The sequence below is a fragment of the Felis catus genome, chromosome D2, assembly GCF_018350175.1.
Source record: "Felis catus isolate Fca126 chromosome D2, F.catus_Fca126_mat1.0, whole genome shotgun sequence".
Classification (NCBI taxonomy): Eukaryota; Metazoa; Chordata; class Mammalia; order Carnivora; family Felidae; genus Felis; species Felis catus.
The window spans coordinates 77,774,547-77,798,817 of NC_058378.1; the positions used below are offsets into that span (position 1 = coordinate 77,774,547).

Sequence of the window (24,271 nt, forward strand, 5' to 3'; positions counted from 1 at the left end):
TTAAGAGCCTGGAGTCTGCTTCGGATTCTCTCTCTCTCTCTCTCTCTCTCTCTCTCTCTTTGACCCTCCCCCACTCATACTCTGTATAAGACGGTCTTATAAGCTATCAAAAAATACTAATGGCTAACATTTAAATTGAGTATTAACTACATAGTTAATATTTAAATATTAATTAAAACATATCTATTTCAATACAGAATACCAGCTTGCTGAATACTGAAAGTGTGCACCCGTCTACACCACAACTAGGGACAAGGTAAAGATACAAGATGTCAAGCTGAATCAGATCTTTTCTACACATTTTAGAAAACTAAAGGATGAAGAAATGATATATGCCTTTTCTCCCCGGCTTTATTTACACACGACAAAATTCACCCATTTTAAGTGTAGAATTCGGTGATTTTTTTTTAATTTTGTGAATTTTAATATTCATTTATTTTTGGGAGACAGAGAGACAGAGTGCAAGCAGGGGAGGGGCAAAGACAGAGGGAGGCACAGAATCTGAAGCAGGCTTCGAGCTGTCAGCACAGAGCTCAACACGGGGCTCAAACCCATGAAGCATGGGATCATGACCTGGGCCGAAGTTGGACGCTCAACTGACTGAGCCACCCAGGTGCACCTGAATTCTGTGATTTTTAGCAAATTTATAGAACTGTGGAACCATCACCACAGTGAAATTTGGGACCATCTCTATCAACCCCCCCCCCAAAACTCCTGTGAGACCCGTTTGCAGCCAGTCCTCCAGTCCTACCTCTAATCCCATTGATCTGCTTTCTGATTCTCTGAATTTCCCTCTTTTGGGTAATTCATTTAAACGAAAACACACAATATGCAGCCTCCTGTGTCTGGCTTCTTTCACCTAGCATAATGTTTTTAAGGTTCAACCATGTTGTAGCCTGGATCAGAATTTGTGCCTGTTTAATTGCTGAACAGTATTCCATTGGACGCGTGGACATTTAGCCATTCGCCATTTGATGGACGTTGGGAATTATTTCCAGGTTTGGCCATTATGAATAATGCTACTGTGAACTTTCACATCCAAGTCTTTGTTTGGATGTATACTTTCCTTCTGCTTGGGTATATTCCTGTATTTTGGGGTCATATAGTATCCCTATCTTTAATATTTTGAGGAAATGTGAAACCACAGCTACAGCATTTTAACCATCACGCCACAATGTATACAGTTGCCAATTTCTCCACATCTTGCTGACACCTGTTACTGTCTTCTGATTATCGCCATTCTAGTGGGTTTGTGGTGGTATCTCATTGTGGTTTTAATCTGCCTTTCCCTAATGGATGGTGAGCATCTTTTCATATGCTTATTAACTATTTGTATGTTTTCGCTGGTGAAATACGTAATCAAGTTTTTGCCTATTTTTTCAAATGTTTATTTATTTTGAGAGAGGGTAAGAGTGAGTGGGGTAGGGGGAGAGAATCCCAAGCAGGCTCCACACTGTCAGCACAGACCTGATGTGGTGCTCAATCCCACAAACAGCGAGATCATGACCTAAGCCAAAGTAAGAGTCGGATGCTTAACCAACTGAGCCATCCACGTGCCCCTTTTTTTTTTAACTACACTGTTTACCTTATTATGAGTTCTTTCTGTTACTGAATCTAAGTTAATTCCGTTTAATTTTTTTTAATCTTTTTTTTTAAATGTTTATTTTTGAGAGTGAGAGACAGCACGAGTGGGGAAGTGGCAGAGAAAGTGGGAGTCACTGAATGGGAAGTAGGCTCCAGGCTCTGAGTGCTCAGCATAGAGCCCGATCGATGCAGGGCTCAAACTCACAAACTGTGAGATCATGACCTGAGCTGAAGTCGGACACTAAACCGACTGAGCCACCCGGCGCCCCTAATGTTTATTTATTTTTGAGAAGTGGGAGGGGGGCGGAGAACGAGAGAGAGACAGAACGAGCACTAGTGCAGGAAGCAACAGAGTGAGGATAACACAGATTCCGAAGCAGACTCCAGGCTCTGAGCTGTCAGCACAGAGCCCGATGCAGGGCCTGAACCCACGAACCATGAGATCATGACCTGAGCCAAAGTCAGACGCTTCATCAACTGAGCCACCTAGGTGCCCCAATTCCATTTTGACCAGAGATTATTTCAATCCTTTTCAATTACTAAAATTTGTATAATGGCACAAATTTGTATAATGGTATGGATTATAATCCATAATATATAATGGTCTCATCTTAGTGAATGTTCCCTGTGTATCTGAAAAAATATGTAGTTTGTAATTCCTGGGCATAGTGTTCAATAGAACTTAATACCTACATCTGACCCCTAGCTACATACACGCTTCGGACAGTGCAGATACAGAACATGTCCATATAGCAGAGTAATGGTTCAGATTGTTTCTATTTAGTGTCATCAACAGGGCTGGATTTAAGTGGACAATTTGCTATTTGTCTTCTGTTCATCTCACTTATTCTTTGTTCACCTTTCCTTCTTTTTCTGCCTTTCATGAGACTGAAAACATGTTCCCATGGCAATTATCTCCACTATCGGCTTATCACCTGTATCTCCTCGTTTTTAAGGCTGCTCTAAGGCAGCAGTGTTCGACAAGGAGCCAATTTACCCCTCTGGGACATTTGGCAAAGTCTGGAGACATTTTGTTTCAACTCTGGAGGAGGGTGCTAATGGCACCTACCAGGTAGAAGCCAGAGATGTTGGTAAGAAAGACAGAATGCCCAAGATAGCGCCCACAAAAGATTTAACCGATCCAAAATGCCAATAGTGCCAACCTTGAGAAATCTTGCTCTTGGGTTTACAAAATACATCTCGAACTTATCACTGTCTTCCTTCAAATGTTGTATCACTTCAGGTAGTATAAGAATCTTATAGCATTACCACAGGAGGGGGGGATGGGTGAAATAGGTGATGGGGATTAAGGAGCACACTTGTCATGATGAGCACTGAGTGATGTCTGGAACTGTCGAATCACTATATTGCACACCTGAAACTAATACAACACTGTACATTAACTAATTGGGATTTAAAACTTTTTAAAAAAGGATATTATGGCAGTATTCCATTTTCTCCTTTCTACCTTGTTACTGTTGCCACAAACCAACAGCTGTGACGTTGAGCTCAGCCAATCTACCTCTCTGGGCCCAATTTTTCTTAGAACAAAATTGGGAACACCTATGCCACAGACACCCTGTGAGAATTAAAACAATAGAAGCCAAGAGCTTAGCTTGGTACCCATCCGCTACATGTACTAACATTTCGCTAAGTTATTATGATACCTGTTGAATGAAGACTTTAACTGATTTGAAATCAAGGAACAAAAGGACATACCTGAACAGAAACCTAAGCAACCTACATGCACACAGGGTGAAGCGTCGGACTACAGCTCTCCGCCTCCAAAAGGCCAACGAGACTGCACCCTACCGGACTGGCTGGCCAACTCTGATTCGGAAGAGAATTTCAAGAATCTTTTAGCCTCTGATATATAATCCCTTTTATTTACCTACATTTAATTGAAGACATCTGTAGGTGGTGCCACACAAAACGTAATTCAGACTCAGAAATGTCAATAAAAATGTCTGTGAGGGAGAGGTCCGATGTAAACCTAGCAGGGGAGCGCACATCAGCAGCCACAGAGCCACATGAAATTAGAAATATAATGGAAATATGTTGCCTGACTTGACGAGGTGATAAAAGCTCTTTTCCCATAAAGCTTAATGAGCTCTATTAGTTTTCAGCTTACAGGAATGTAAAAGGGTCAGCCCCACAGAGGGAAGTAACTGACTCCCCACACATGGCTCCATTCAAATGACAGCAGATCAAATTACTGATGTAATTACTATAACCTGACAATTTCGTTAGATTCATGTGGCAGTTAACTGTTTAGGACTTACAACAAAGGGACATGGTTCATTCACAGTTCTGTGGACAAAGTGAAGTTTAAAGTCTCCTTCATTTTCAACTGCAAGTCTCATGTATTTTACAATCTCCACCAGAATTATTTTTCTTTTGATCAAATTTACGGAAGGTGTTTGGGTATTTACCGCATGTGTAATTTTCCTTCTTCAGCTAAAACATAAGCCCAATGGCAAAATTAAACATTTAGGACTCCTAACACTCTCCAACTTTGGCTTGCTTTGGCTCTCAGGCTCTGTGTAGTGGCAAAGGGAACAGAATCCTGAGCTCAGTGCTGTTGGAAATTTGGGGGTAGCAGCCACTAACTCTGCCTACAGGCAGCCGCCCCGTGAAACTCCAGGCTAGCAAAATTTCAACAGAAAGCTCTCCAAGTATTTCCCAAATACTTCAAGAAAAGTAAAGCACATTGGTCATCTCTAATTTTGATTTTTTTTTCCCCTTTCCCATGTCCATAAGCTCAGTACAAAAACAGATATTTAACCAAGTAAAACACAACTCTAGATTTTTAAGCGGAAAAAGCAGATCAGTCAGAAAATGACAAAAACTATCACTAAAATTTCATCGTATCTTCCCTTGTTTTTCACCAAAAATTAAAGTTTCCGTACATAGGGATTCCCAATATTTAGCCAGATGTGATTTTAAAAAATATTTGTTCGGTGCAACTCTAGGTGTATGGTTGGAAAACACTAAGCCCTATCCCTGAGAGCATCGAAAGATGGAAAAGACAAAGATCCTGATCTTCAACGGCTACAATCTTGCCAGGAAGACCGTTTACCATATTGAAACACGAATATTAGGCCTTGTGTGTTTTTAGCTGACTCCTGCCAAGTTATGGATAAAAAGCCTGCTGCTTGCGGCCTCAGCCCCGCCTGGCTTATTCATTCATTCGTCCATCCATCCATTCAACAAATATTTATCCACTGCCTCCGATGTACTACTTACTATACTAAAATTAGAAACACAAGGAAGCAAGAAAAACAGGGTCCTCTTTCATCGGGCTTGCATTTGAGAGAAGTCTGTAAGTGAAATCTATTCAGAAGTCTCTTTGCCACTGTTTACTGATATTGCCCCAACGCAGTGGACATCAAGCCCCAGCCTCCTTATTCACTCCGTGTCCGGATCAGTCAGACCATTCTTCCTGGTTACACCTCAGAAGCTCTTGCTGAAATCAAGAGTCCAGCCTTAAACCTCATCGGCATTCTCCTCACCTGAGCTCCTGCAATTTCCTCACCTGCCTTTTTCCCCCCACAAGACTAGACCCTGTTTGCACATCAATCAGAGACTTCCCTGACGTACTTCCCAAACGCTGACTATAAGAGCCACCGCTAAAAACCTACCAAGGTATCTCTTCTCTCCACTGTGGCTCCTTCATGGAAAAGAAAAGGGTAAAACAATGTAACATGTTGTGTATCTCCTTCCTAACTAATTTCTGTATGCTTAAATTATTTTTCAATTGAGATCTGCATTATAATTTTGCACCCTACCTCTATCTCAACATAGCAAAAGCATCTTACATTGTTTTGTTCATCAATATGTACTCACCAACACGTATATGCAGGATGCCCATCTTAATAGCTGTAGAATGTTCTATCAATAATATGGCTGCCTGTACCATTATTTACTTGACCTTCTCCTAATGCTCCTCATTTACACTGTTTATAAATTTTTCACCATAATGCTGTAATAAACATTTATGCCAGTTTTGTCCCCATCTTTATTTCTCTGGCAGTGATTCTTAGACAAGAATTATTCAAGCACACAACTGCAGGGTATGAATTTATAGGTCTTAACGTAGATGCCCAAACCCATTTCTGTAAATGGTAAGTTTAAAAACATCCCATCTCCCCAAGCATTCATTTAAAAAAAAAAAAAAAAAAAGATATCTTGATAGGTAAAAAACCATTTATCACTATTGTTTTAAACTACATTTCTTTGATTACTTACAAGGTTAAACTTTTAAAACATTTATTACCATTTATATTTCACATAAACTATCTCATCAAATCCAACCAAAAATTATGCAAAAAAATTGTACATTAAGTATAACCTTTTTATCACACTTTCCCCAAACTGCCTTTTAACTATACCTGTTTTCATGAAGAAAATTAAGGATTTTTAACAGAAGCAAATCTTATTTTTCTATCCTCTCCTTTGTGATACTTCTCATTCTGCTATGCTTTAAAAATGCTTCATCAACTAAAAAGATTATATAATTTATACTGTCGTCAAGTTTCTTACAGTTTGGCTTTTTAATTTTTGCACTAAATTTTACTTAAAATTCTATGTGACAGGCATTGTGCTCAGTGTTTCCCATACGCTATTTCATTTCATTTTAATAACCATGAAGTCTTACCATTTCCACTTTTAGATTAACCAAAAAATGCAATGACTTGCTCATGGGCCAACCATGCCTCCATTACTCCCAAGTAAGAGAAGGGAAAGGCGGAAACAGAGTCTTACTGTGTGGGCTGCAGTACAGCCCAAGAGGAAAATACAAAATATTACTAAGGTTTGAGTAGCACTTTCAAAACCGCTGCCATGTCCACCACTTCACTGGTGAAGGAGGAATTAGCATTTGCATTCAAAGATAAGGAAAGCCAGGCTCAGGGAAGTTGCGATTTGCCCAGTGTGGCTAGTGAGGGAAGGCAGGCTCTGAAATCAAGCTTTGGTTCTGAGTGCAAGCATCTCTCCACACTCTCCTCTGCCTTCTCTTTCCTCCTCCTTCCTCGAAGCCTCACCCAACTTCTACAAGTTATCCTACAAGTTATCTGGATAACCGGATATCCGGTTCCGCGTCAACTCACAGGACAGCTGCTGCCCTGAATACCTTTATCTCACAATGTTACCACTGCAGTCTCCACTCTACACTGCAGAACCTTGATGATGGCTGAATGTGAAAGTGGGTGAAGCAATGAGAGAGGGAGGGGAGGGGCATGAAGGGGAGGGAGGGGAGGGAGAGGAGGGAAGGGAGAAAGAGGGAGAGGGGAGAGAGGGAGGGAGGAGGGAAAGGGAGAAGGAGGGAGAGGGGAGAGGAGGGAGGAGGGAAAGGGAGACAGAGGGAGAGAACATGCCTGTGTTTAAGAGAAGCTCAGTAAGTCCTTTGCTCTTCCCTTATCAATTTGGGGGTTTGAAATAGCACTCTTAAACCAACAGAAACTTCCCTGACAACGCCCCCTCCACCCATGACCCCTCTAGCTCTCTTTTAATGCCAGCACAGTTAAGACAGAGTAAGGCTAGTGTCAGTTACTAAGGAAGCAGATACAATAAGGCTTTTTACAATGAAAGACTGATTTCAGTTTGCTTAAATAAAGAAAATGTACTTAAAAAGAAGCAACGACCTGTTATAAAGGTGAACAGTTCTGTAACTTACTGGAATTCATCTCATTCATCAACATTCATATGTGTTAAAACAAAATGATCACCTCTAAACTATCAAATAAATGCCTAACAAAACATACCAATAGTGAGTGACGTGTCCAATTAGCGATTCTAGTTTGAAGGTCAGTGAATAAACGCTTACCTCCAAAGGTGAGCTGCAAAGGAATCTTGTGAACTGCAGAGCCACATTTGAACCGAATCCGTTTCATCCAATAAATGGGCAGCAAAAGACAACAAAAAAGGAAAAATTATTATTACATGTTTTTTTCAATAACAGCATCTAAAGTAAACCTTAAAGTCTCTAAAATTAATGGTTTTAATACATTGTGTAACTCATCCACAGGTAGAAAAAAGTTCAATCTACCCATAGCTGGTACTGAGCTACCTGAATTAAAGTAAACATTTTTAAAAACCTGTACAGAAACCAAATTAAAGCACAACAAATGAGTCCTAAAAGCTTTCATTTTTTAAAGTTTCATCTTACAACCCTTCCAAGGGAGGGATGAGCAACCTTCCTGATGATGAATGCCACTGGCAAAATTAAGTCAAGGCTGAGAGAAGGAAAAGACAGACACTAAAGGGGAACCAAGAAAAAAAACTAACAAGTCAAGACCAGGAGAGGAGGCTGGGTGAGCAAGAGGGAAAGAAGGGGAGTCACCCCCACCCGGGGGCCTGGCTGCCGTGATACACCCTCCTGTCTTCCCTTCTCTTGTGCAGCCCACGTGCACCATTGGTCTCTCTGCTGTCGCTTTCTTTGACACAGGGAGGCTTACGGAACTTCAGCTCAAATGTGAAACATGCTAAGCGTTATACACTTGCTGGTTCTCAGCATTTAAAGAAAGAAACAAAAATCTTGGAGGGGCAGCGGGGAGCCATGGACAGACCACAAAGCAAGCTGCTGGTCAGCTCAGAAATGAGGACTGTCACACAACTTCATACATATTCATGATGGTAATTCATAATGTTTTTTAGATATTATTTATAAAATCAACATTTCAAATCCTCTGAGAGTTACTTGAGAGTTACTGTAATAATAAAATGCCCAAGTAGTATAAACTCTTGATCTTTCTAAATGCAAAATAACCACAATAAAATGCAATAGCAGGCCCGTTTCCAAGCACTCTTGAACTTCCTCTCCACAACAAAGCTAGCTAGTACTCATAGGGAATACAGATAATTTGATTCTCCTTTAGAGATACACACTGAAATATTTCTCAATGAAATTACATGATGTCTGGGATTTCCTTCAAAATCACTGGGGGTCTGAGGAAACCATTGTAGGGAAGCGTACAGATAAAACAAGACTGGCCATTATATTAAACCGGTAAGGACCGGAAATGAATATATGCAGATTCCTTATACGACTCCTACTTTGTGAATATTTCGTTTTTCTATAATAAAGTTTAAAAAAGTACTATCAGACGCTTCCTCCCCACAAAACTAAAGCAACTACATTTGTAAAATGCGACCAATGCACACAAAGCCATGTAATTAACTAGTATCATCCAGGCCCTAGGTGACAGGGTGTACTTAAGTTATTTTCTTAATTTAAATATCAATATGCAATTAGATATTAACTGTTAAGAGAACTTTCTACTGATGGTTGATGGGGGGTGGGAGGGAGGGAGGGAAGGGTGGGTGATGGGTATTGATTGAGGAGGGCACCTTTGGGGATGAGCACTGGGTGTTGTATGGAAACCAATTTGACAATAAACTTCATATATTGAAAAAAAATTAAAAAATTAAAAAATTAAAATTAAAATAAAAAAAAAGAGAACTTTCTGAAAGTGCAAGATATACCACAACTTTATTTTTTCTGAGTAAGCTCTATGCCCAATGTGGGGTCTGAACTCATGACCCTGAGATCAAAGTCACAAACTCTACCACTGAGTCACCCAGGTGCCCCTAAGATATACCAAAACTCTAAGTTTTCATAATGCTGGTAGGAAACAAATTAGTTCTTTTGAAATGTGAAGTGCAACCTTGTGGTCTCAGATTCTTTTCACAGTGGCCCAACAAGAGACAAGCCCTCCTACCCTTCCTCCTAGGAGTAAGAAGTGTAACTGAAAGGCCAGCTAGTTCCAACAGTGGAGAAAAATGAGGTTCGGCGAATGTGTATTTCAGAATGAGAAATGTGCTATTTCACAGTGTCTGTGCTTTTTCTCCACCGTGTCGTGTTGTGCTAACTACAGTTACACATTAAACTTTAGAACTTAGGAGTAGTTCTGTTTCAGAAGCAAGTGATGTATCAGTTGGGATGGAGGTTACTTTAAATAACAATAAACAGAAGCATATAAATTACTCTCCAAGAAAACTAAGGTCTCCTTGCCGTTCCAATAACTTACATACATCTTTGTCACAGGTGTATATAATATTCCTGTCACAGCTTTTTCAAAACAGACCTAAAATTTCTCACCCTGTTGGAAGCTGCCAAAACATGAAGTACTAATAAGTAAAAGTTCTGAATTCCCAAAGCAGTAAAAACAGAGTAAGAAATCACAAGGCGCACACTCTCCTATTCAAAGGACATGAGAAAGGTCCAAAAATGCTGCTTCTTGATTCGTGCCCCAGAAAACCCACTGCCAGAGCCCTTCATTTAATTAGTAAATTCTTTCATTGTGAAATTACACATGACATTCAAGACAAATGGTAATACTCTGAAAAGGAACTATAAAAAGAGCAAATATAACTGCAAAATCTGTTTCGTACACACACTGTACTTGACAACAGAAACAGATACATGTTATCTAGAAACAGAGGCCTTCTAACAAATCCCATCACAGTGTCTGATCAGTATGAAAATGGCTCGGTGCTACTGTCACAACAACAACAAAGATTATGGCCACCATCAACAATCCACTTTAATACCACTTTTCTAACACGGTTATACTAATGTGGCTATTTTAAAAACATTATGTTATGGGCACAGTTAGCTAGTAAGTTTAAGGAAAGATCCTATTTTAGATATTTAGGCAAAATGTTGAGAAAATAAAGAATTTACTATGTTTATAAAATATCTGACTTTACAGACAGGAACGTACTTCATCATTCTAGAAACAACTGGAGGTAAATATAGTCATAGTCTTTGTCTTCCTATGTGTCTATTTTAAAGACCACTTCTAAGAAATGTTGATTTAATATAGCTGGAAACAGAACAATCAGCCTGATATTTGGCTTTTCAAACGCAAACAGGTAAGATTTCCCATAACAACATTAATAACATTATTACTTGGGACTCACTTGCTAAAATTCACAAAAATTTTAATCGTCAGTGATTCTGTCTACTCTCGCATTTTTTTTTTAAATAAGGATTATGTTCTGTATTTAGCATCCATGCATAAAGAGCCTCAGTACTATTTCAAAAATCTCTCAGGCCTCTAAAAAAGGGAAAAGGATAGACCCAGAACAGTTCTCATGTTCCACAGCTACTTACTGACCTTGCTTCTCTTCCAAGTGTTCTCACCACTTCCAGCCACATCGGTAGCTGTGTGGTAACACGTCATTCCTTCCAGAGAAGCACTTAATGCTTACCAAAATTTTCTCAACAGTTTTCCAAGCACACAAAATTGTAGTTTAACTTCCTGTCAGTTATGATTAGCAAGTTCTTTCTTTTCCCAAGCCTTGCTGTTAACCCTGCCAGTTATGCTGGTGGACGGGGTGGGGGCAGCAGGGTAGGAAACAAAGGGAGCGAAGAACGTCCACTACCGGTTTTGTCAAAATATTCCTGTACAACGATAATCATCTATTGATCTTCGTAACATAAAACATTCAACGCGTAAGAATTTAAGCTACTATATTCCTCAAATGCCTTTCCTGTTTCATCAGGAACCATGTTAAATTCCTATATTTTAACAAAAAAGGAACCCTAGACAGCAATTTTTACAAGATAAGCCAGTTTTTTTTCTAAACTGGAGAGCATCAGTGAGTTACACCTATTTGTCAAAGTAGAATTGCTTTGCTTATAACTACTTGCTTATAACTACTCATGTAGAGTACTCATACAAAGTACTACTCTATCTGTCTCCATCTCTCTCCTTCAAAAATAAACAAACATTAAAAAAAACCTAAAAAAAAAAAAAAAGGTCCAACTCTTGATTTGGGTTCAGGCCCTGATCTCAAGGTCACAGGGTCGAGTCCCAGGTCGGTCTCCTTGCTGACAGCTTGCAGCCTGCTTGGGATTCTCTCTCTCCTGCTCCCTGCCCCTCCCCGACTTGTGCTCACTTTCTCTCTCTCAAAATAAACTTAAAAAAAAAAAAGAAAAAAAAGAAAAAAATACATTCACAAGTAACATAAATGAGGAGGACATCCCATGCTCTGTTCCCCAGCCTCACCAGTGTCCCTGACCCCGTGTGAGCATGTCCCGCCTCTCCTGTGGACTGAAACATACCGCCTGACAAAATACACAGGTGCATGCTCTTTATCCAGGCGTCTGCCAAGGAGCCCCTCCCCTCAGAGCCTCTCCCCCATCGCCTTAGGTAACTGTCGCCATCACCAACTCTATCCCTCCCCTCTTCTTCATTAACTGTCAGCACATATTACCCTGACACTATACTTTTTACTTTCTCACTAGCGTATAAGCTGAGGGTAAGAAATTTTCTGTCTTGTTCACTATGTTGCATCCCTAGAGTCTAAAATAATGCCTGGCACAAAGTAGGAACTCAATATTTGCTGCTTAAATGACTACGTGCATTCATTCATTCATGATTTAATTCATAAATGAATAAATGAATATTCACGTTCTTTCCTTTCTCCCCTATGTTTCTTCATGGCCTCTGGCTACTTTGTAGAATTGGATCACATCTGGTCAAGGTGAGATGCCACAACCAGAGAGAAGCAGTCACCAGTAACCAAGAACTGCTACCACTGAAGAAACCATCTGTGCCCTTGTCATTTGATCTTCTCAGGAGGGCCAGTGTCCTCCAGGAACACCTTTAATTTCCTGCAGGGAAACTTCCAGTAAGATTTTTTCTTTTTTTAAGTTTATTTTTAGAGAGACAGAATGCAAGCAGGGGAGGGGCAGAGGGAGAGAGAGAATCCCAAGCAGTCTCCCTGCCCAGCACAGAGCCCAACATGGGGCTCAATCCCATGACCCTGGGATCATGACCTGACCCCAAATCAAGAGCTGGACGCTTAACCGACTGAGCCCCTCCAGTAAGTATCTTTGAGGAACAACACTCAAGAGACTGAAGGCAAAACCAGGGATCATTTTAAATGCCACTAAGTTGGGTAAAAGAATTCAAATTGCCCTTGAAAAACTGGGTGTCTTTCAAAAATCTGTGTAAGAATTAGGGATAAGCAGAAAATACAAAACCTAGAAATAAAAATCAGCAGGAAACAATAATCAAAACAAAATTTATTTTAAAAGCCCTCTGATTAGGGTTGCCTAGGTGGCTCAGTTGGTTAAGTGTCCGTCCGGCTCTTGGTATCAGCTCAGGTCATGAATCACAGTTCTTGGGATCAAGCCCCACATCAGGCTCTGTGCTGACAGCACGGAGCCTGTTTGGGATTCTCTCTCTATCCCTCCCTCTCTCTGCCCCTCAGCCGTGCAAGCACACACTCTCTCTCACTCTCACTTTCTCTCTCTCACTCTCTCTCACTCTCACTCTAAATAAAAACAGTGGCATCTGGATGGCTCTGTCGGTTAAGCATCTGACTTCAGCTCAGGTCATGATCTCACAGTTCATGAGTTCGAGCCCCACATCGGGCTCTGTGCTGAATGCTCAGAGCCTGGAGCCTGCGTCAGATTCTGGGTCTCCCTCTCTCTCTGCCCCTCCTCCGCTCGTGCTCTGTCTCTCTCTGTCACTCAAAAATAAATAAACATTAAAAATTGTTAAAAATAAATAAAAATAATAAAACTTTAAAGTAACAAAATAAAAGCCCTCTGGTCAAGATACTAAGAAATAGAATATATTATTACTAATTTATCATTTAAGTATTCATTTTTATTTATAAGTGTGTTTATTTGTAAGTATTTAAGTATGATTAACTATTAAAAGCTAATACTTAATTTTACTAACATATTAATAATGGTTATAGGTACTACTTACACACTTATCAAATCACTTATTTCACGCAAGATCCAGTGTCTCCACATCACACTAGGTACATTATATGACTGAATAGAAAAATCACACTTCTCCACAGCCCAGAAGAAATGAACATGGAGCCATGCTAAGTATAAACTTTGGGCCAATTTCTAGAATGACTGTCATAAAAACATATATATACACAAATACACACACACACACACACACACACCAGTATTTACAGACCTATACAAATATATCTCCCCTATTTCCCTTAAAGGCAGAATTATGCTCTGGATTAATAGGTATAGAATACATACTTTTTACTTTTACAACAACTGACTAAAATAAAGTCAACTACTTTTAGTCGTGCAAGCAGTTGCCTAAAATTATTTGGCATATCAAATGAATTACCATAGCAAAAACACAAACTCTCCTTGTTTAGACTAGTTATCAATAGGCGGTATTGTTCGCTTGTTAGGTCATTACCAGGAGGTCATAAAACTTGAGGTTCCGCAGATTTAATGGAAAAAGCAGAGCTAACATACAAGAGCTAAAGACAAATTGTGCTCACGACAAGATTATTCCTATCACCTGAGCTTTGCACTCACTAACACGTGCTTAACTCATTGTAGGCAGATTTCTCAACACTCTCTTTCAGGAAATCCAAAACAGCTTTTACTTATTACAGAAGGACAACTGTCAAGGGCTTTTGACATCATTTGAATTCTCCTTTTGCTTCACGTCACGAGTTTCAAGAACACGATTTTCCTTCTGAGTAGTTTTCCATTTGGCAAGAGGTGAGCTCCCTCTCCAGCTGTTTCTCAAGAACAAGCCACTCGGCTGCGCGCTCCCGCAGCGCATGCTCACTGGGCCCCTACTCGGTGCCAGACGCTCTGCTGAGCACTGCGTGTTTCTTCGGGTTCTGGCACCAGATTTTTAGAAGTAGATGTAACAGCACAAAGTATGCTACACGTTACGACAGAATAATGAGCTAACTTTTCAGAAGGAGAGAGATATACTCTAAGAATAGGCAGGACACTCTATTACAAGTGGAAAAAAAACAACACAGAAACATCCACAGTTCCTTTTTCTCCCCTTGTAAGTAAAGCAATTCAGAAATAAATGTTTAGGGGCACCTGGGTGGCTCAGTCGGTTAAGTGTCTGACTTCAGCTCAGGTCATGATCTCAAAGCTCATGAGTTCGAGCCCCGCATCGGGCTCTGTGCTGACAGCTTAGAGCCTGGAGCCTGCTTCAGATTCTGTGTCTCCCTCTCTCTCAGCCCCTCCCCTGCTCATGCTCAGTCTCTCTCTCTCTCTAAAAACTGAATAAACGGTAAAACAAACAAACAAAACCATATGTATAAATCTTCACCAAGTAATACCTTTTATAAGTTTTATGTAGTATAACAGGCTTTAGAAGACTAAAATTACATACTGATGAACCAAACTGGTTTTGAATATTATTTTCCTTTGAACTAATTCTAATGAAACATAAAATTTCAAACGTATGTGATCTTTTCATTTGAACAAATATTTGAATTACAATGGAAAAACGAAACAAAGAAAAACAGAACTTCATTTGCAAATGCCGGTGGGATGGGCCAACAGTATCCCTTACTTGCCCATGACCTCAGTATCTCTGATGAGTCCTAGCCGTTTATCACCCGCATTCTAGCAACTGGGGTGTAGTCAATGACTCTTTGGCCGAGCACCTTCACCTCTATTTAATCCTCATGACAAACTCCTCTGCACTGTTTCCCCCCATGTTTACAAATGAGGAACCTGAACCGAATAAAGCGGAGCCATCAGAAAACTGGCCCAAAGCCACACAGACACAGGTAGGACTGAAAGCAGGAATGCAGCGTCAGGTTAATCAAGAATCAACGTGCGTTTGATGCGAAACACGCCATCCGACACCCACCATTCCATTCCACTGCTGCATCCCTCAGCTTTCAGGAAACAACGTGGGCATGTTTATGTTAACTAGGATAGCTGTTACACACCCGGCAGGCCATTATCACGCCACTCCAGAATTTCAGATACTGACACTTAAGACAAAACCCCCAGAAGAGAGCAGGAAAGGTCAAAGTGAGGATGGCAAACAGCATGCTTATGTCCACAACCCACAGAAAAATCCCTGAAGTGCCTTCTCCCGTCTTCCTCCTCACAACTACCTTAGTAACAATACACCTGGCAATCTAGTTTCCAAGCCAATGATTAGTATTTCTACTCCTCCTTTATACCCACTCTGCTTTCCCTTAACGCTCCTCCCCTGCTAACCTACTACATAATTTACTAATTTCTGATGCTTACTGTTTAAATGACCATTTCTGACCACCTCCTCCCACCCCTGACCGTGAGCTCCACAAGAGCAAGGAATCTTTACGTGACTTACTCACTCATCTGCCAACTGTGCTGAGTGCCTCACGAAGAGTACATGGCACACAGTTAAGTGCTCAATACATATTTTAAGGGAAACACTAAGAAGCCACAGATTAGAGAGGAAAAGAATGCTGAAACCAGACAAGCTACTACAGTTCAGGACTGACAGCAAGAAAATAAAGGAAAAAAGATTAAAACAGAAACACTTTGGTGGAAAAACCAGTCGTCCGAGGGCATGTGTCACAGAAGAATCCAGCAAGGATAGAGCGCTCCCGAAGCACCAGGAGAGCCAGCAGCAGCAGTCAAGTCCTGCACAGCACCCTGTGTGAGAAGACAGGGAACACCATACACTTGGGGAAAACGGTCATTTTAAACGAGTAGAGTACATAAAGCCTTAGCAACAAAAAGGTTCCAATTACTGGAGAATCTGCTAATGCTGAAGATTTCATTCACTAATGTCAGTTATCCTGTCTTAATTATTGAGGCCTGCTTTCACCTTTCTGGACTTGAGCACCGTGGTCTAGCGTAAATAACATGGAAATTTACAGACATCGTTCTGCCACTAACCATCACCTTATCTTGGACAACCTACTTTAACTCTCTAAATAAGAAATTTACACAATGGCTAAGATCCTTTCATGTCTAATATCGTAGAATGCTGTGATCTTATGATCTGAGACAAGTTTTAGAAACTGCTGACAAAAGAAACGTTAAGGAAAAATGTTCTCATAGCTGTAACTCCACCTTTGCATCTCCCCCCAAATTAACATTATGCTGGGGATACTATCTTGCCTCTGCTCTAATATATTTAGGTAAGTGACTCAAAAGCTTCAGTAACTGGAGTGCCTGGGTGGCTCAGTCAGTTAAGCGTCCAACTTTGGCTCAGGTCATATCTCGCAGTTCATGGGTTCAAACCCTGCGTCCGGCTCTGTGCTGACAGCTCAGGGCCTGGAGCCTCATCAGAGTCTGTATCCCTCTCTTTCCGCCCCTCCCCCATGTACGCATGCTTGCTCACTCGCGCTCTCTTGCTCTCTCAAAAACAAAAATTTTTTAAAAATTTTAAATAATGCTCTAGTAACTTAACTACTATCAGTGACAAATGTCTCACAACACACCTTAAGACATACTACAATACAAAAGTCCCTTGGCTCAGGGGCTGTTCAGAAGAGGCTTTTTTGACTGAATTGTACAAATGACTGTCAAAGCTACGTACTTCAGTCAAATACGTTATCCCTAGCCTTAAAAGTAAATAAAAAAAATATTTCAAAATGCTGAGAACTTGCCATCATACAAACTCTGTTAATTTTATGACCTAGATATTTATCAAATAGTACATGCCTATACACGATTGCCTGATTTCTCTACATAACTGAAGAAAAATGTCAGTCTGATACAACGAATACTTTTGTAAATCTAAGTTACTGTTTTCACACATGTAGAGTAAGACTATTAAGATAAAAATGAAGCTAAAGAACATAAGCTTCTTTAAGTTCCAGAAAATATTTAAATCTTTAAGAAGCAAAGACTCATTTATAAAGATCATATTCAATGCCTCAATGCAAATTACCTCTAACAAACAGCAGAAGAAAAGCATTTATCCAGACTTCACGGGCTGTGAACACACAGCTTACACAGGGTGCTCGGGCAGAGCAGAGCCAGGGTGGAGGCGTGCGCCTGTTCTAGAGCTGGAGCACCACCTAGTGTCGGGAGTGAGAAAACAACCCAGGAGTCTACCACTTCCGGTCACAATGGACTCACAGCAACCGTCTGTCTCCCCTTTTCTTCACCATTCTGTCAAATCCTGTATGCCTGAATGCAAGATAACTTTCTCCAAAACAAGTATTCTTCAGAAGAGGAGGACTCCTTACGTTCGAGACTCTCTTAGGAAGTTCTGTGAACTAATAATTTAGAAAACTTCCTGAGAAAGCACAGTAGCGTTAAGTTTTGAATTAATACAAGATCTGATGGAATCAGCCAACAAAAAAATTATTTACAGGTAAAAGGGCACCGTTTCAGGGGCCTGTTTCTGGAAAACTCAACAAACAAAAAGTGGCAAGGGGAAGGAAGGCTGGGTTGACAATGCCGAAGTTCAGAGATGAGCACACAGGGGTTCCCTACACTATCTTTAGCCTACAAACGCTTGAGATTTTCAACTTTAAAGTCTTTTATTGTTTTTAACTTAATTTTATTTATTTATTTTGAGACAGAGAGCAAGTGGGGAAGGGAAAGAGAAAGAGAGAGAGAGAGAATCCCAAGCAGGCTCCAGGCTGCCAGCACAGAACCCGATGCAGGGCTCGATCCCACAAAACGCGAGATCATGACCTGAGCTGAAAACGAGAGTCGGTCGCTTAACGGACTAAGCCACCCAGGCACCCCGATTTTAAAGTTTTTTTTAATTAAAAATACTCAGATTTACTTACTAATCCTAGGAGATAGGACTGTCAAGTAATATGTGAACTTCTTTTCAAAAAAAAAAAAAAAGCCTTTTAAACTAAAACTCCAAGAACAGAATAATAAAGTTTATTAATCTTTTTTTTAAATCTTGTAAAGATACCCTTAAGGGGCACCTGGGTGGCTCAGTTGGTTAAGCATCCGACTCTCGGTTTCTGCTCAGGTCATGATCTCATGATTCGTTGAGATCAACCCCACGACTGGGCTCTGCACTGCTTGGGATTCTCCCTCCCTCTCTCTCCGCCCCTCCCTTGCTTGTGAGCAACTGTGCACGCTGTCCCTCAAAATAAAGAAACTTTCTAAAATAAATAAATTTAACAATAAATATTGTTTTGCTTAAAAAACAACAAATGCTAACACTGTGAATGTCATGATTATCTACAACCAAATAGAAAAAAAACTCTTCTCATGTTATTAAATCGAGTACTTGCGGCCTAACATAACATATCCATTAGTTTCATCCATGGATTCAGATTTAAACAATCTGAACAGCAGCAAAGATTATGTGCTGTGTAATCTGTGCCAAAGGGGTGGCTCTAGTGCTGACAAAGACACCTGGCAGGTGACAAACCATTTTCACCCTCCCCTGTACTTTCTTGTTACTAATTTGTGAATGTGTAACATAGGAGGGAGAATGAAAATGTGGAACAGCGGGGACCACGAAGCCTGAGAACCTAACTTTGTTTAATCATATAGAGAATGGCGTGCTCACAAAAGGAAATATTTTTGGAATACAGATCTCTAACAGGAACTTATTAAAAGCAGGTAGGGGTCCACTTGCAAACCATGAAGCCAGGGGAAAAAAAAACAGTTCAGGAAGGGTTCTAGTCAATATCATGGAAGGAGAATAAAGTCAGAGGAGTCGCACAGCAGCTCCCCAATCTGTTACCACAGCCCCAGGGATCGTAGGCAATGAAGAGAGGGTGAACGATAATGATGCCACCAGAAGGCCCTTTGTGCTGGACACTCGGTTTGCTCCAATATGTGACCAACCCCCCCAAATCACTCAAGCCAGGCTTACTTTCTATCCTCCCTAACTATACCTCAGGTAAAAGCCTCAACCTTACCAAAAAAAGGGAGCGATAGGAATATTTCTCTTAAAATTTAAATAAAAATTCCTTTAATCCCATAAAAATGCAACTATGAGATGATGCACACACATACACAACAAAATCACACATTTATTCCACAGTGAGGGAAAAAGGGCAAAAGATAAGCCTACCTGTTTATTGCAAACAGAACATTTCTTACGGACCAGTTAGACTAGGTGCTTAAATAAGTATTTTCTTAAGGCAATAAGCTGGATTCAGTCACTAAATCTAACAGAGCAGATTCATATTCTCACTGAGAAAAATGTTATGAGTCATTCAAGATGCTGTCTGTTAGCAAGACAATTTTTCCACCTCATCATTTACATTAAGAACATTCCTAGTACTTCAGGACGGTCACAGTGCTGCCGTTTCTGTCACCCCCTCAAATGCTCACCCCCCTTTCCTTTTCCTGTTGCCATCGGCATCAGTCTGTCACTTGTTTCTCAAAATTGTATAGAGCAGGGGCACCTGGGTGGCTCAGTCGGTTGGGCGTCCGACTTCGGCTCGGGTCATGATCTCGCAGTTGGTGGGTTCAAGCCCCTTGCTGGGGTCTGTGCTGACAGCTCAGAGCCTGGAGCCTGCCTCAAATTGTCTCCTCTGTCTGCCCCTCCCATGCTCATGCTCTGTCTCACTCTGTCTCTCAATAATAAACGTTAAAAAAAATTTTTTAATGGTATAGAGCAGAAATACAAAACACAACTCTCTCTAAAGAAGTTAACCAAAATAAGACACTTCCTCTAACATCTTCCTAATAATTTAAAAATTAACCAGGGATAGGTTTCTCACCCATTGTCAAAAAACCAAAAGTTTGCTACCACTCTCTGCAGGGCATGCTGTGGACGAGGGCACTCCCACCAACTTGAGTACCTCTGGGAAGGGAATTTGGCAAGATCTAGCAACATTATATGAACTTCTGCCCTTTGATGCACCATATGAAATCAACCATAAAAGTATACTTTTATACAAAAATATACTTTTACACACGCACAATGACAAAATGTTACTACCGGTGGCAGTACAAGATTAGAAATAATCCAAACAATGTGCAGTAGCAAAAGGCCGAAGGGCCGCTTCAATAAGCTACGGCCCATCCTTTCCAAACAGCATGGGACTGAAATAACAAAGAATTAGGGTTCTCTCTATGATATGCTAGGGCTGTGACCTTGCTTGGATAGGTTTCTAGGGAAAGAAGAAAGGTGCCAAAAAGTGTACACAGGATGTTTCTCTTAGTGAAAGAAAGGAGGAAAAATAAGGTTATGCAGATGTATTTGTTTATTTTTGTAAAACCAAACAAAACACCAGAAGAATGTTAACAGATACTAATCGAGATGGTTATTACCACAGGGCAGGGAACAGGCTGGAGCTGTGGAAAGAAGGCTCCTCTAAGTGGATCTCCTTGGTTGACTTTGGATTCACATAAATGTATCACCTATTAAAAAACTACAATCAAGAAGTAAACCCTCAAATTCAAAGCCAACAGAAATAAATGAACGTTAAGTCAATCCGGTAACATAACCACGTAAAAGAAGAAAATTACTCCATGTGATTTCTGAACACAGTATTCTTTTTTTTTAATTTTTTTTTCAACGTTTTTTTTATTTATTTTTGGGACAGAGAGAGACAGAGCATGAACGGGGGAGGGGCAGAGAGAGAGGGAGATACAGAATCGGAAACAGGCTCCAGGCTCCGAGCCATCAGCCCAGAGCTTGACGCGGGGCTCGAACTCACGGACCGCGAGATCGTGACCTGGCTGAAGTCGGATGCTTAACCGACTGCGCCACCCAGGCGCCCCTCTGAACACAGTATTCTGATGGAACTTCTGATGTTCCAAAAAAGAATCACAAAAGAATCATAAACTTCACTTATTAGCTGTCATTACTATGGCTACTGATACCGTAATGTTGAATCTACTTTAGGTATATCATAATACAAAGCGAGTTCAAAAATATGCTAATGTAATCACGAAACACAAAAAAGAGAAACAAATACAAAATCAGAGAAGTTAAGACAACACCACATGTTAAATTTGAATTGGAACTATCAACATAAACTCAGGCTACCCAATTCTTCTTGGTCTCTAAATTCAATCTCCATTAAAAGGAACCACAGCTTCTTGGAAGAATGGCTGGCAGTTTCAAAGACTGGGTTGGGAAATGTGTAAGATGAGACTGGGGTATCTTTCTGTTCTAGAAAGCAGGAAGGCTCTCAACACTAAAAAGAGCCTATCAAAAGGACAGAGGCGATATCCTGATGGGAGTGTGCCCTGAGCAAACTTGGGACAGGTTTAGCATCAAAAAGAATAATGACTGTGATTATAAAGTACTGTATAAAAAAAATATCCAGGATATTTAAAAAATCACTGCAGTGATTTAAAAAAAAAAAAAAAAAAGACGGAGAGAAACTAATTTGTCACCAGCTCCTTTCTCTAAAATTTGTACCTAAGGTGAAAGCATTCAGCATTTACCTTGCTTTCTTAGGAGAAACTATAGGTTAACCTCAGTGGATTAGGAAAATCTCCCCCAGCCTTTTTAACAAAGAATGGCTACTAATACACGTATTAACAAAGAAAAAGGAAAACTATTCTACAAAAAAGAAAAGAAAATCCCTATTCTACAAACAACAGTGAAATGATTGATCCAAAGATCATCGAAGGACATTAACACCATTACATGAAAGGCTGTTGAGGAAAAAGTATTTATTCATCTGTGCTGAAATACCTCTCTACAGATTACTTGCTCGTCTACAACAAAGAAATCTGGAGGTCGCCACCTTAACACGGTGTTCCAAAGCAGCATCATCAACTCCCAGACAACCCATCATTATGCATCTTCTGACATCAAATGATGTATGCGAAATCACCTAATGAAGTACATATGCCAAAATTGTTTAACCTGAACCTAATCAAGATTTAGACTTAATTTTCAGTCTACAGGAAATTGGGGCCACAAAGGAATAAGTTAAATTCGACCAAGAAGAAAGATTCAGATAAATACAGAACGTGGGGCATTACGTAAGACAACTGGCCTGGACTTGTCATGTACCACTGTAGTAATGAAGAAAACTGGTACCCTGATTTAAGCACAACAGTACGATTCTCCGCTAAAAGGAACTGGAGTTCCTTGGGAAAAAGGCAGATTCCAAATCTGGAAGGAAAAAATACAACACTGGTCTGCAACATCTTGTTGTGCCAGACAAAAAGGAAACTCTTGACTAACGGGATCATAACAGAAGGTCATAGGAGCTTAAGGGGAATCCTAGTGGCCCGATTTGGGACAATTTAAACATTAAAAAATGATAGCAAAGAATTATAATATTCCAAAAAAATTTTAACTCCATAAGCCCACAGTGATGTCATAAGGAAAAAAGATGGTGGGTGGGGTGAATGGAGAATTAATATTCCTCTTTACAGTGAATATGCTGTTTCAAGGTCATAAATGTGGAAGTAATACAATTTGATAAATCACCATTCTGCAGCCTGTCCTACCTTCCTATAACTGGCTCAGGCAAGGAATAACAAAGGACATTAAAAAGACTGGCTGATACGCTGTTGGGAAAGAGGTTATTCAAAATATCTGAAAAATCATCACCCCACAGCTTACTTTAGGGTATAAGGTGCACTGCAATGGAAAGATCTAATTACAAAGGTGAAAACAGCTCTCGGCGATAAAGAGATCTGACGGCTTTCATCCAACCAAGCGAGCAGACCTAGCATCACAAATAAGGGACAACCTGACATTGTGTGCCACCAGGTATAATGCTGCAGAGCAAAAACACCAGCACAACCTCGAGAGAAAACCGGCGATACCCGAAAGCTGAGCATCTGCAGAGCCTAGGACATGGCTGCTCTGTTCCGGGTATACACCCAACAGAAGCATGCCCCTGTTCTCGAGAAGACACGTACAAGGATGTCCACGTGCAGCACTATTCATGGTAGCTCCGATCCGGGAACTACTCAAATTCCCATCAACAGCAGAAATGGTAAACCACAGTATATTCACAAGAACACTATCCAATGAGCCTGGACATCCTACGACACACAGTAACACAGATGAATCGCACCAACAAAATGCTGAGCAAAAGAAACCACGAGCGAAAGACTACACGTATAGGACTCTACTTACGTAAAGCACAAAACAGGCAAAAATGAATCAGAGGTCTTACAAGTCAAGAGCGTATCGGTAGTAACAGCAAAAGAGGGAAAGGAAACTTAGGAGGGGCTGCGAGTAGTCAATTTCTTGATCGGAGAATTGTTACACAAATAAGTTCAATTCACAAAAATTCATCCATCTGAACACTTACATGCGTTTTTTTCCATTCTACGTTATTCCCCAATAAACAGGTTTTTTTCAAGTACACATCACCTACACCTAAAAACACTTAAACTGAATTTAATCACTAGAAAACACTCAAATCCTGAATATAGGACATTCTATAGACAATTAGCCTAAGATCTTTAAAAATGTCAGTCATAAGAAAGACAAAAAACAAAAAAGACTAAAGAAATAACAGCCACTTTATAAACATAGTGTAGACACAACAGTTCATGAAATGCATGAACCTTGACTGGATCCTGTATTTAAAAAAAGAAGCTATAAAAGGTATTTTTGGCATAATTGGGAACATTAAACATAGATTGTGATGTTTTTGGCATAATTGGGAACATTAAACATAGATTGTGATGTTACAAAATCTAGGAATGATAAATATTATGGTTATGTAGGAGAATATACTTATTCTCAGCAGGAGCATGTTTAGTATTTCCAGGTCAAGTGTTATCGTAGCCACAGCTTATGCTCAAACAGTTCAGGTGAAAAAGGAGAAGAAAAAAGATAAAGCAAATCTGACAAAGTTATTAACCGTGAGCCCTGGTGCACAGTGTGAGTGTTCACTGCAATCTCTCAACTGTTCTGTTCATAAATTTCACAATTTCAAAGTAAAAAGTTGGGCAAAAAACCCAGCAATATCACCAAAAATATTTAAAAGACAGCTGTCCTGGAATAAAAAATAGAATACAAAAATAATATAAAACCCTAGCTTGGATGCTTAGGTTTAA

The 24,271-nt window shown here is 40.2% G+C and overlaps 1 protein-coding gene across 18 annotated transcripts in view; it reads right to left on the reverse strand.

Annotated features, from left to right (window-relative positions):
• ATE1 (arginyltransferase 1) overlaps positions 1-24,271 on the reverse strand; it is a 154,480-nt gene that overhangs the window by 99,830 nt on the left and 30,379 nt on the right. For all 18 annotated transcript variants that reach the window (XM_023241027.2, XM_023241028.2, XM_023241023.2 and 15 more), the window contains one exon: positions 7,409-7,441. In XM_023241027.2, coding sequence (XP_023096795.2) covers positions 7,409-7,441 — 33 coding nt within the window. The remainder of the gene's footprint in view (positions 1-7,408; positions 7,442-24,271) is intronic.